Source organism: Rhipicephalus microplus, chromosome 2 (assembly GCF_043290135.1).
Source record: "Rhipicephalus microplus isolate Deutch F79 chromosome 2, USDA_Rmic, whole genome shotgun sequence".
NCBI classification, from domain to species: Eukaryota; Metazoa; Arthropoda; class Arachnida; order Ixodida; family Ixodidae; genus Rhipicephalus; species Rhipicephalus microplus.
Genome location: NC_134701.1, coordinates 40,614,368 through 40,627,314, shown reverse-complemented (window position 1 = coordinate 40,627,314; position 12,947 = coordinate 40,614,368). Strand labels below are relative to the sequence as shown.

Sequence of the window (12,947 nt, the reverse complement as noted above, 5' to 3'; positions counted from 1 at the left end):
CCAGCCTGGTGCAGTTCAAAGGCAGTGCTGCAGTAATCCTGAACCTGAACCCCACCACGGAGACTGTTCTCCTATTCCAAGGTTTTGCAGTGCCGTGTTGTGTAGCTCCTCCACCGGTATCTTTGGTCTCTCTTGCCAGCTCAGACACAACAGGGCAAGGCCGCTATTTCTTCCTCCTTCGCTCCCGGATAAATTTTGACCTTCTTACTTCTCAATGTGAGGCGTTGCTAATTCGCTAAGGAAATACCAGGCCTCCTTCGACACGAATTATTCGACACTGAAGGCCATACTGTTGTACTCTGTCGTCTCTACCAAGTCTCCTTTGCCCAACGCAAAATCATAGAAGAGAATGGCCACGTTGGCTATCTGCTTGCAGTTTGCGACATCAATCAGTCCAAGCGCGCAGACCCTAACCCTAAACTACGGTGTAACATATATCCTCATTAGGTCAGGGCACTCGTGACACGCGTTTGACCTCGTAAAGCAAAGCCATGTGCCATCGATTCATTGACCACTGTGAATAGCATTGACCACTGTGAACTTGAAAACAAGAAAGTGTTGCTGTAGCCACCAACGTCTCGTGGCTATGGCATGTTAGCAACTAAAGCTGGAAGCATAAGCCACGTGGCTATGACATCTTAGCAACTAAAGTTGGAAGTGTATGCCGCATTTTTCGTATGCAAACAGACTCGGCGTGCTGCGAAAATCGGCATTGCTGGCGACCAAATTGGTTGCCTCTGCAACGGCACATAAAACATTTTTCTGTCTTGAAGTTGTGTCGTCCCGGCGATAGATATCTGGGGCTGTCGCCGGGCCAACAAGCATGTGCTATTATTACTTTATCTGGTCGAATGCGCCTTGCAATCGAGACAAGAAGTTTTGCCCTAAACCTAATCCCATCGGGTGAAAAAAGAAAAAAAAAGAAAGGCGTAGTGGTGTTTTCATGTTTTAACTCGTGCAAAACGCTGGTCATTCTACCCTCGCTGCGGTACACCGGTGCCCTGTGGAAAAGTGCGTTTTGATTTCGAAGGGGTTGTTATCATTAATCATGGGACACAGCACATTTTGTTCAACTACTCATGCGTGTATACGGCGCATAATTATGAAGAATAGTAGGATTGATTATGTCTAAAAAAGTTACTGGCAATTATTTGGAGCAGTGTATGGCATTTTTGGTGCCCTAAAAAAACTGTGTGCCAGTTTTTATTTTCTCACTGCCCCTACGAATCCCTGAGATTCAAGGCCGCCAGCTTTGCAGATCCACATTTAAATTCGCTGAGTCAGGCGTGGCAAATGCTAATGTGGACATTATCATTATTTGCTCAGTGAGGCGGTTCATAATACTAATTTTATTGAAATAGCAGTGCTCTTACACTGCACGATTTAGGGTATGTTGGATGACTCGCACATATTTTTTTTTATAAATGTAAGACTTCTTTTTTATACTCCTCTAAATTTGGTCTTTCTGGATTAAAAAAAATGAATGTTTGGTTCTCTACAAACTGCTCCAAATTTGAATTTTTGTGCTAGAAAAGGAACATTTTGCTGCTCCAAAAATTGCTCCAAATTCTATTCTGGCTGTTGCACCTTTGGATGTGATGTTAGCAATGTAAATGTAAATGTTCCACGACAAGTTGTAAGATAGGGTATTTATAAGTAGGTATTTATAGTAGGTACTCCAAGGTATTTATAAGTAGTCACTGATTTGATGGGGTTATGTGTATACAGACGCTGTTGTGGTCATATTGTCACATGGGTCCTAACGTTAACGAAGACAGCAGCCAGTATGTCCATGATGAACTGTTTATTAGGCGAAGTTGTGGACGGTAAAGGGAAATCCGATTGCAGCTATTCACACTGGCACTGATAGCGGCTAACAGAGTGTTAGCCATCGATCAACTGACAAGCGGTGAAGCTTGTCGACATTTACACATGTGTCATCAAATATTCCTGTGTTATCGCTATCGGCCATGTAGGTCTCTTAATAATCTGTAATGTTGGCTTTGTGCGCATAATTTTAACAAAATGATCTATTACTGTCCTGGAAGCTTCTCAAACACTGTAGGTGTGGTTTGCATTAAGAATGACTTAGTGTAACGGGGGCGATAACAAGACTTTAGGAAAGAATGTGGCAATATGTACCTCTTTGTGTCGCTACTATGTAATTTTAGCACACAACAGAGATTATAGAGTGTGGCGTCAGAATGTGCCATGGCGACACGGCAGTGGCTGCGGAAACTATGCAGCCCAAGAAATTGGCCAAATCCATGTCCCCTCCTTCCTCCACTGGAGCTGAGCTAGTTGACGATGTAATTTGCCAAGCAAAGAGTGCCTTTGAAATGTAATTAAATTTTATGTGGCATGTGCTGCTGTAAAGACAGTCTGACATGTTTGCAGAAGCCCCGACTACTGGTCGGCAGCGTTTTCCAACCATGTTCAAAAAGTTTTGCTGGTCGCCTTTAAGGGTAGCATACTGGATTTCAACAGAAGGCAAGTGCACCGTGATGAGGTAGAAAGCTAGGTGGACAGAGACAAAGTTTTTGAGTGCCAGAGGACCGCATTGATTAGAAAAACATAGGAGAGGCTTTGGCATCTCCTTTTTGTTTAGTCAGGCTGATGACACATATTCAAACTATGCAGGGTCAGTGGATGTGGACATCTGGAACGCTCATGATTCGAATCAAGCAAGCCCAGCTCCGGGAAGAGATGCGTCGGCAGCGGTCAGCAAACTCAAGTCATTCCAAGGGGAGCAAGGATGACTGAATGCAGTCTACACTGCTGGCTTCGTGATGCCTGGAAAATGGGGCTGTTGCCCAAACTGTTTCACAGCTGCGTGGTCTTGAGCCCTCTTTCAGCCTGTCCTGTTGAGTGTATGCAATGTGATGTGCAGAAACAGTGACTCTCAACGAGATGGTGCTCATCTTTGCAGGCTGCTGCTGGATTCGAGACGAAATTTATAGTGGCATGCCCCATCAAGCACAATTCAATTTTAATATTACTGTGAATCAGTCTTTGTTGGTTTTGTTTGTTATTGTGGGACCTGACTTTTCTTGAGTTTCACCCTCGCACCATCTTTTTATGTGATATACTTGAAAAAAATGGAGTTTCCTCTATCTTTTTGTCTTATCTGCCATGTATGCGAAGTGCTTTGCTAATGTGAAATAACTCTCCTTGTCTATTGAAGTTCTCAACATTTGCCTAGAAAAACCTAGTTAAAGCCTCAAATCTCAGTGACAGGCCGATCCAGTAAGCAGTCTTGCATTCAACACTCCTTTATATTTATATTAATGTAATGAAAGTGATGAACAATATTCTATTGTTTTCACTAGTTTTCAGTTAGGTTTAAGAGAGCTGTTTCATTTTATTGCTGTCCTATTTAGCTCTTGAACCATTTCTGGCACGTGTTGTAGAAATAAGACTACATAACCTCAACAAAACTGAAACCGTGCTTGTTGCTGTGTACTAAAGTATAACCCCAGGAACCTAAATGGTATTGAAAGGTGGGCCAACCCTTGAATACGTCAAGAGCACCTGAACCATTCTTGGGGGGAGGGGGGGGGGGGTTCGTTGAATTTACATTCCATGACCAAAACATGGTGAAATTGCTGAAAAATATTTTGTGTAGAGCTCAAGAAAAGAAATAGCATTTATCTCCCCCAGAAAGCTGTTCCTTGCGACGTGCTGTTGTAAAACTCGTGTGCAGGTGCAGTAGCTCTTCCCTGACATCACCTGGCAGCATCTTGCAGTTCCCAGCCAATGAATACAAGTACACATCTTTATGATACAGCTTTTATGTATAACTGTACAGAAAGTCTTTGTGCACATGCACTCCTGTTGACCCTTCCACTTTTGTGATAAGGGGAGGCATGATAAGTGCACTGTCAGAGAACCACCTTCTTATTGGCTTCTTTACTTTGAGTGAGGAGCAGCGATCGCGACCTCATAATTCATGAGGTTGGTGGCAGCCATGTCCAAATATAGCTTGCACTATTAGGGTCTAGCATTGTCAAGGCTGGAGCTTAATAATTTTTCTGTCAGCTGCTGTCAATAAAAGTAAAACCTGGGTGTTGTGGTGCTCTGATTAAGCAGCCACCGATAGGCACAGTTTAGTTGACGACAACGGCCAAAAATCTCCTTTGTGGGTCATTTTGTTGGACTCCTTCTAGAGTAATTTTTGTAGAAGTTCATCGTTACGTGTGAGGATGTTTCAGTCAGTTGGTTGAACTTACCGACATTGTTCTAACAGCTCTAAGGATGAATATGACATGAGTGCTGACTTGCAGCTACTATATAATTTGAGGCTATCTGTAATACAATTTAATTACCAAACACTGGTATGCTGATTTGTTCTTGGAGGCACTAAGCGAATAAGTTATCCTCGAGTGAGACATTGATGTGTGAAGCACGTGGATTTTTTTTTTCATTTCATACTGACAATATTGTACGTGTCTGCCTTGTTATCTTTGTGCTGCTAGAATCAAACGTATTTGAAGACCCCCTTTTTTGGGGATGACAAAAAATGTGCCACTTTATACATTATGTCATATTGTATTCCTACTTGTTTAACATGGTACTATAATTTTTTGTTATTCATGTAAAAGAAGAATCGTTTCGAAACTTCACTTGTTGTCCCATGCACAAGCCTCGTGCCAAATTAAAATGTGGAAATGGTGAAGCTGTGCATTTATCATGGGTCCTCCTAACAGCAGTGTGTCAGGCTAATTATTTGATTTCATCTTGCTGCACCCTGCATGTACGATGTCAGGTGTGTAAGTCCCAGATGTTCCTTGTTTTGCATTGTGTTTTAGCCTACAGGGTGATGCTGAATATGGAGGGTGTAGAAGGGACCCTGAAGTGAATCACACCGGATTGGTGTGCAACGAGAAACTGTGCAAAGCAGCACTGTGATATGTGAAGGGCAGACTAGGAGGGAGGGTGCTTAGGCCATGTGTATGGCAAATGGTGCTTGCTGCTTCATTTGTGAAGAAGCTGTCGTATTCTGTTTCACAATTTCCATCCAGGATTTGTCATCTCGCTTTGTGTTGTACCTTGCTATCGAGAGAGAGCTCAGCTGCCGACCAACATGCTGAGGCTTTTGCTGCATCTGCTGGCTTAGTGTTGCTGTTATTTTATGCGAAATTATTGATCTGTAATTCAGGATTTCATAGAGCCTATAAAAAGATATTGTAAGTTCATTTAAATTTTTGTATGACTGGCATCAACAGCAGGCCAGAGATTGTAAATTACCTTGAAGTCTTGGGAACATTGTTGAAAATACAAGACAATTAGGCACTTATCTATGTAAGTACCTGCTATTAGTGAAAGTTTTGCTTCCCTCTGATGCACTACCTATATCGTGTTCAGAGCAGAAGTGACACTTTGTTTAGGTGAATTTGTATTGCCGTTACAGTCTAGCCTCTATGCTACTCTCTTTGACCAGTCCTGTAGCTGTGATAATACTGTAGTAGTTTGCACATGCTTTCATTCTGTGAAGCACTTCAGAAGCACACTTTTTTTTGTTGTTGTTGTAGAGTGGTGTCTTGGCCCTAATATAAATGTGGTATTTTCTAGGGTATTGTGTGTTTTTCATTAAAAAAAGAAAACACTGCTGCATCAGTTGCACATTGAACATACTTGGCACTTTCCATCTGTACCCTAGTAGAATGGAGATCAAGCATTCAGTTATTACAGCTAGACTGCTTTCTAATTACTTTATTGAGTGACCAATTGCTCATGGCTAAGTCATTATTATGCTTGAAGCAAGCTCGAAATGGATGTCCATGTTTGCAGTAAAAGGTCGTTGGTTCTTGTTACATAAGAACTGCAAGTGCTAGCAAAACTAACAATGCACTCATAGCATCTGTGCAAGAACAAAAACTCGACGCAGCTCCTGCATTGTGCTGATCATACAGGATAGTGATGCATTGCCGACATAAACCTGCTGGCCTGTCTTATAAAACTAGCACAAATACCCCACTCCATTTTTTTGTAATGACCAGTCCAGTGGCTGTGAAATATAAGTTGTGGAAAGCTATCATGCAGTAAAAAGAAAAATTCTAAGAAACTCTACTGATTATATAAGAGGCGACAAAGCCCGGGAAATAAACTTATGAATTAATGTATGTGCAAGACAGTTAATTGCCTTTCCTTTGCACCAGAATTGGCAATCAACAAATCTGTGATAATTTATTTATTTATTTATTTATTTATTTTGTTACCCTCAATCGCCGAAGCTTTACAGAGGGGAGTGGGTTACAACATGAAAATATACGTGCTATTTTATACATGAACAAAACTATTTTTGAACAAACGAACATGAACAAACGCTATTTTATACATGAACAAAAAAAAAAAAAAAAAAAAAAAAAACCTCTACTCAATGAGGCGCAACAAAAGTGAAACGTAATCACAATGAGCAAATAGTGAATGTAGTAAAATTATACAGTACTAGCAAAAAAGTGTAAAAGTAAGGGAAATGACACGCACACACAAAAAATCAAGAATCCACTGGAAAACGCTGGCATCTTGACACGTGGAGACAGAACTTCGTAAGGAGGGGAATAGATCGGATGACTAAGGAGAGCTATCGCAAAATAGGTGAGCTGATAAAGAATGACGAAAGAGGGAGTGATCAGAGATGGAAACGATGTCACCTGGTAGCCGATTCCAATCGTTTGATGTGACCGGTATGAAGGAGCAAGAAAATGTGTTTGTGTAGCAGAAAGTACCTTTAACCTTGTATTCATGGTCGATCCGAGAGGAGTGATATGTGGGAGGCGTAATGAGCTCATTACGCAGTGATGGATGATGGTAGGTCTTATGGAAAAGGCAAAGGCGGAAGTACTTGCGACGCAGTGATAGAGGTGGCAGTGACAAGTGGTGCTTCATTGCTGTTACGCTTGATGTACGGTGATAATCCGATAGAATAAAACGTGCAGCGTTATTTTGAATTAGCTCAAGGTGCCTAATCAAGTTTTCGTGGTGAGGGTTCCAGATTGCAGCAGCGTACTCCAATTTCGAGCGCACGAGGGTTTTATAAAGAAGCATCTTCAAGGAAAGTGGGGCGTTGCTGAAATTTCGACGTATGTATCCCAATGTACGGTTAGCATTGTTCGTGATGACGTTAATATGGGCATTCCATGTTAGATTGAAAGAAATGGTGACGCCTAAGTACCGGTATGACGACACTTGGTCAAGATAAACATCACCCAGTTTGTATGTTGAGGAGTTATTAGGCTGGCGGGAGACTGTCATTAGCTTGCATTTTTTGGGATTTAATTTCATAAGCCATTTATCGCACCAATTCCTAATGTTATTTAAGTCTGTCTGCAAGATGTTCCTATCATCATCGGTACGTATTTCCCTGTAAAGCACACAGTCGTCGGCATATAAATGAACGGATGAAGAAACGCAGTCAGGGAGATCATTAATATATATTAAAAACAGCAGAGGTCCCAGAACTGAGCCTTGCGGTACACCCGATGTTACACTTATTTCCGGCGAGTCATGACCGTTAACAGTGACGTACTGAAGACGGTTTGTTAGAAAGTAGTTAAGCCATGCCAGTACATTCGAGTCAAGGTTGAGAGAGGAGAGCTTATGCATTAGTAAAGCGTGATTGACTTTTTCAAATGCTTTTGCAAAATCCAGGAAAATGCAGTCAATTAAAGATTGTTTATCAAGAATGGTATGCAGGTGATGAGTGAAGAGAAGCAACTGGGTTTCACAGGAAAACGTACGCCTAAAACCGTGTTGGGCCGATGTAAAAAATGAATTCGATTCTAAAAGTTTCGCAATATGTGAATGCAGTACATGTTCCATTAGTTTACACGGAATGCTTGTTAGTGAAATGGGCCGATAGTTAAGAGCGGAGTGTTTATCACCAGACTTGTGTATCGGCACAACCTTACCGACCTTCCAGTCCAGCGGCAAAGTTGCTTGGTCAAGTGACTGCTGGAAAATCTTACACAAGAAGAGAGACGAATATGCGCTTGTTTGTTTGAGAAATTTTGAGTTGATACCGTCAGTCCCACATGATGAGGATGTTTTTAAGGTGTCAATTAACTTCAAAATTCCTGCAGAATCAAAAATGATAGGAAACATTGAGCGGTAGTCACGGCACACAACTGCGTCAACAGGTGCAGCAGTATTTCCCGAGAAATTGGCTGAAAAAATATTGTTAAATAACGCGGCACATTCAGATGGTGGTAGCGGCTCACCAGAGTCATCGTTAATTGATAAATCCGCATTTTGGCTAGAATTGATAACGTTCCAAAATTGCCGGGGGTTCCTTGATAACAATTCAGGCAACGTATGCGTTTGGAAACGATTCTTAGCAGCACGCACAGCTTCCACGTATTCTGCCTCAGCATTTTGATACGCTACCCAGCAGTCACTAGTATTTTGCAACTTGGCTGTGCGGAAATAGCGCTTTTTTCTATTAGACAAACGTTTTAGATGCGTGTTAAACCATGGTCTTTTTGTGTTGTTCCGTATGCGTCGAAGGGGAATGTGCGCATTGGTGACATTAGTAACTAAGTTTTTGAAAAGGTCCCAGTTCTCTTGTACACTTCTCTCTTCAAAATTGCAACAAAATGTGTCTAAGTACGCGCACATATCTTGGTTAATGGCGTCAAAATCTGCATTGCGGTAGTCCCGGATGTACTTGTCTTTTTCAGTTCCACGTGAAAAAGACATAGTGATGTCGAAATGTAACACCAAATGGTCGCTCAGACCAGGAAGATAGATAATTGGGGATATGAAGTCTGGATGAGTTGACAAAACTAGGTCTAATGTATTAGACGATTCATTAGTTACCCTTGTTGGTTTCGTTACAACCTGGGTAAAGTTGAAACAATTACAAAAATCTAGGAACTGTTGGGATTGTGTTGAAAAGGGGTCGAGTAGAGGAACACCAGCGTGCCAGGTAATGTTAGGAAAATTCATGTCACCAAAAAGAAAAATTGGTGACGAAGGATACCGAGTGACGACATAGCTGAGAACGTCATGCAATTGATCGACGAATGACGATGTATAGTTTGGGGGACGATAGCATACGCCTAATATAATCTTTGTGTGCTTACTTGAAATACCAACCCAGACTGTTTCCAGAGAGGACACAACTTCTACTTGAAAAGAGGAAATTGTTTGCGATACGGCTATCAATACACCACCACCCTGTCTATCTTCTCTATCGCACCGATACACATCATATGTGACGTCAGTCTGGAAAATTTCTGTATTTTCCACCGTTGAGTTGAGCCATGTCTCGGTTAATATTACTAATTTTGCCTCCATTGAGGAAATAATAGAATTAAGCTGAATCCTGTGTTTCATAATGCTCCTTATGTTGGAAAAAAGAACAGGGACATTGAAAAGAGCAGTCACGTCATCATTCCTACCTCCGGCTAATTGTTACTTGTGAGGACGACTGAAGTGAGTAGAATTCGCAATCATTTTGCGGTTACGAGTACTAAAGGCGGGTCCATTGCGACTACCCGAAGGCTTATCTTGGGTGACACTGTTGTTTGGAACGGGAGTTGTAATCTTACTAGTTGCCTTCTTTAGTATACTATCAGTAGCACGGTCATAAATGTAGCAAGTGTTACCTACATACAACTTGTCATGGCGAACTGAGAAAGCTGGTGACTGTGGCAATGAGTTTGCAAACTCAAATAGTTTTTTCCGTGCAACTCGTGTGGCTATTGAAAAGTCTTCTGTGACGGAAACATTAATACCTTTAAACGTTGCTCGCTTAAAAAGAACTTGTTGCCGAAGCTTAAAACGACTAAACTTGACAATGACAGGTCTACACCTGTTTTCTTGGTAGCTGCCACCTAACCTATGCGCACGCTCAATTACATCATCAGTTATGTTCGGGTCGACATGTTGCATCAGAAGGCTTACAATTTTTTCCTCAGTTTGTATCCACGATTCCTTAGCGTCCGGGATACCATGAAAGATTAGGTTATCACGACGCGCCCTGTCTTCAATGACGTCAAGGCGTGAACTCATGACAGTGCTTGTTTGTTCGAAGGTTTTCACGGCCTCTTCTGCTAGAATGAGCCGCTCTTTTACGTCATCAATTTTGTCACATTGGGCCTCGATTTTCAATATCCGCGTATTCATTGCGACAAACCCTTCTTCGAAAGACTTCTGCGCCGTCGCGACATTAGCCGAGATATCCACTTGGCCCTGGGCTAGCCTACCCGTCTCAGCCTTTAGTTCTTTTAACATCGTTAGCACTTCTTTTTGCCATTCATCAGGACCGGGGTTGCTTTCAATATCTCCGCAACACAACAGCTTAGAAAGTACATGAACATATTCATCATATGCGGTACACAGTGCGTGGGGGCACGGGAAAAGCAAAGTACATCTGTTGCTAGTGTGCTTAGCAAACAGGGAACATTTGTTACTAACCTGCACGAAGTAAAAAAGTCGCACGAAGCGGAATTGAGCCATGGTGTCGCAGGTGACTTTCCCGTGCCCACTGAAGCGATGCGAAGCACCGAGCCTGGTTATAGCTTGCGCTGAAACTGGTTGCTTTGTCGATGCGGCTGTCCGGGTCAAGTGGAGTGATGCGTCTTGCGGATAATCGTTGAAAGTCATCAGATGGTATGGCGTTTCACCGCTGTCGCTGTGCACCGGCTGATTTGACTGTTGATCCGTAGGCATCAGATAGACGGTGCGTGGCACGTGGCAGCTCGGATAAGTGGCGAAACGGACCAGAGCCTGCACGAAGTAAAAAAGTCGCACGAAGCGGAATTGAGCCATGGTGTCGCAGGTGACTTTCACGTGCCCACTCAGGGCACTGTGGGAATTTGTGTTCAGGAAAAAGTTCAATTCCCACATTGTTGCCACCTAAACCTGTTCATGAGACATTCTTGCTATGCAAGTTTCTATTTGTCATAAAGTTAGAAATATCCTCTGATGCTGCAACAGCGTTCTTGGGTCCATGGCCTACAAATGTTGCACACTGCAAGTGGCATCAGCTCGAGTTGTCTTCTTTCAAGCAGGTGATCTCACCGATTTCACTGGAAATAGTACAGATAAAGAAAATGTTGTAATCTCCCGGTCCATGTTGTTGATGGTAATGTGCTAGTAGTTGGACATTAAGCCGATAGAAAAGATAAGTTACGTGGGACTGGCTGTATAGGGTGCCATCAGTATGTGGCAGGAGGTAAATGTCTTTGTGTGTGTGTGTGTGTGATTTTAATTAGGCGATGTAGAGGGCATATATATATATATATATATATATATATATATATATATATATATATATATATATTGACAGGCGACTCTTTTTTTAGCGACCTTCGGTTTATGTAATGCGCCGCCGCCCATGCATCCTCAAGTAAATAATGGACTTTTTGCTTCTACGTTGAAACATTTGCTTGTACTATCAATGTCATAATTTTTTCCTCTCCTATGCGTGCACGTGCATCTTAATGATTGTCTCTCAGAAGTTTTGAGTTGTGCAAGTCTGATTGGTCTTCACTTGAGCTCCTCGAAATTTTTCTTCACTCGCCACATCATACTAGAATGTATACTTGGGCTAGTTCATTCATTTTGAAGAAAGGTGAAGAACGTAACCCACGTCGACAAAAAAAAAAAAAGAAAAGGAAGGGGACAGGATAGAGAGTCAATTTGCAACTTACATTGTTTAAAAAAAAACTGCCTTTTTTTATGAGCACGCAAACATGTGCGCAGTAACGGTTGTGCAGGACATTTGTGATGAATCCCACGTTTATGGCATCATGATAGCAACAAAAGAAATTGCTTTTATGCTTTACGAAGCATGACAGACTCGTCACTGAGGCACACATCTCGTTTAACATTAATAAAATACATCTTCAAAAGTTCACGTGCCATGGTGTTTTTGCTCCTTCCAAGGTTCTGCACACAGATGCAGGATTCACAGTGCATAGGTGAATGGGCACTGATCTTATTTCTAAACGGAAGGTAATGTTCTTTGGCCCTGTCATTAACGCAGCGTCCAATCTGGTCGATATGAACTTTGCTGCATCTAAGTGGAATTTCATAGAGCACACCCACCACGCAAGGTACAAATAGCCGAGTATGTTTTAGGGGCGAAGCTCCTTATGGCGTGGCTTGTGCGTCCCTCGTAGTACGTAATCACCAGTGGCACATACCCGAAATAGCGGTCCTTATGATTTTGACCTCCAAGGTGGTTCCGGTGAGAGATTTCTTCTGTGCGTTGTTGAACAATAAAAGATAGTGCTCAATGCACATGTTAATGGCTGCTAAGGGGGAATGAGAGACGGGAGCATTCGGCCTTTAGGTAACGCGCACGCTGCGATCCCCATTAGCAGCTATTGGCATGTACATTGAGCACGATCTGACAAGAAAGGGTTGCTACGTTATACTCGCTGGGTGTAACCTCCTTGGTTTTAGAAATGTTTAGCAAGCGTTGGGCCGCATAGCCATGAATACAGTGAACTAGTATATACCATGAACTCGAGGTGGTTAAAGGTGGTAAGTAAACCCGAAGCGCAAGCCGTAAGAAAGTGTGCATGTTCCACTTCCCGTTTAGTCCTTGAAATGTCCGCTGGATGGCGGTGCTTCTATATGGAGAAGGTTTTTTTTTTTTTGCCACCCCGTGGGGGAGGTGCGCGTACATTGAACACGCAAATTGTTGTAGTAGAGCTTAGACTTTCCCTTTTTTTTTTCTTCGAAGTGCAGTGCTCAAGTTTAGTAATTATTGAGTATAGGGACAATTGGTGTCAGAAAGGTATGGTTAAAAAGACCGTAAAGTGTTCAGGATGTGGAGTGGGTTTGAAAGTGGACCCTAGCGTAGAAGCGGATGGAGAAGAGGCTGGCGCGAAGTGTAGGCAATGTGAGGTCGAGGAAAAAATGGAGAAAATGATGGTTGCCCAGAGTGAACTGCTGAGGAGAATCGCCGAGCTCGAGACTGCGGTGGCGACAGA

The 12,947-nt window shown here is 42.4% G+C and overlaps 1 protein-coding gene across 1 annotated transcript in view; it reads left to right on the top strand.

The window, feature by feature from the left end:
- Window positions 1–5,575, top strand: part of Tmem18 (transmembrane protein 18) — a 126,447-nt gene extending 120,872 nt beyond the window's left edge. The window contains exon 4 of the mRNA XM_037420226.2: window positions 2,641–5,575. Within this exon, the coding sequence (XP_037276123.1) occupies window positions 2,641–2,763 (123 nt within the window). The 3' untranslated portion in view covers window positions 2,764–5,575. The remainder of the gene's footprint in view (window positions 1–2,640) is intronic.
- The last annotated feature ends 7,372 nt before the right edge of the window (window positions 5,576–12,947 follow it).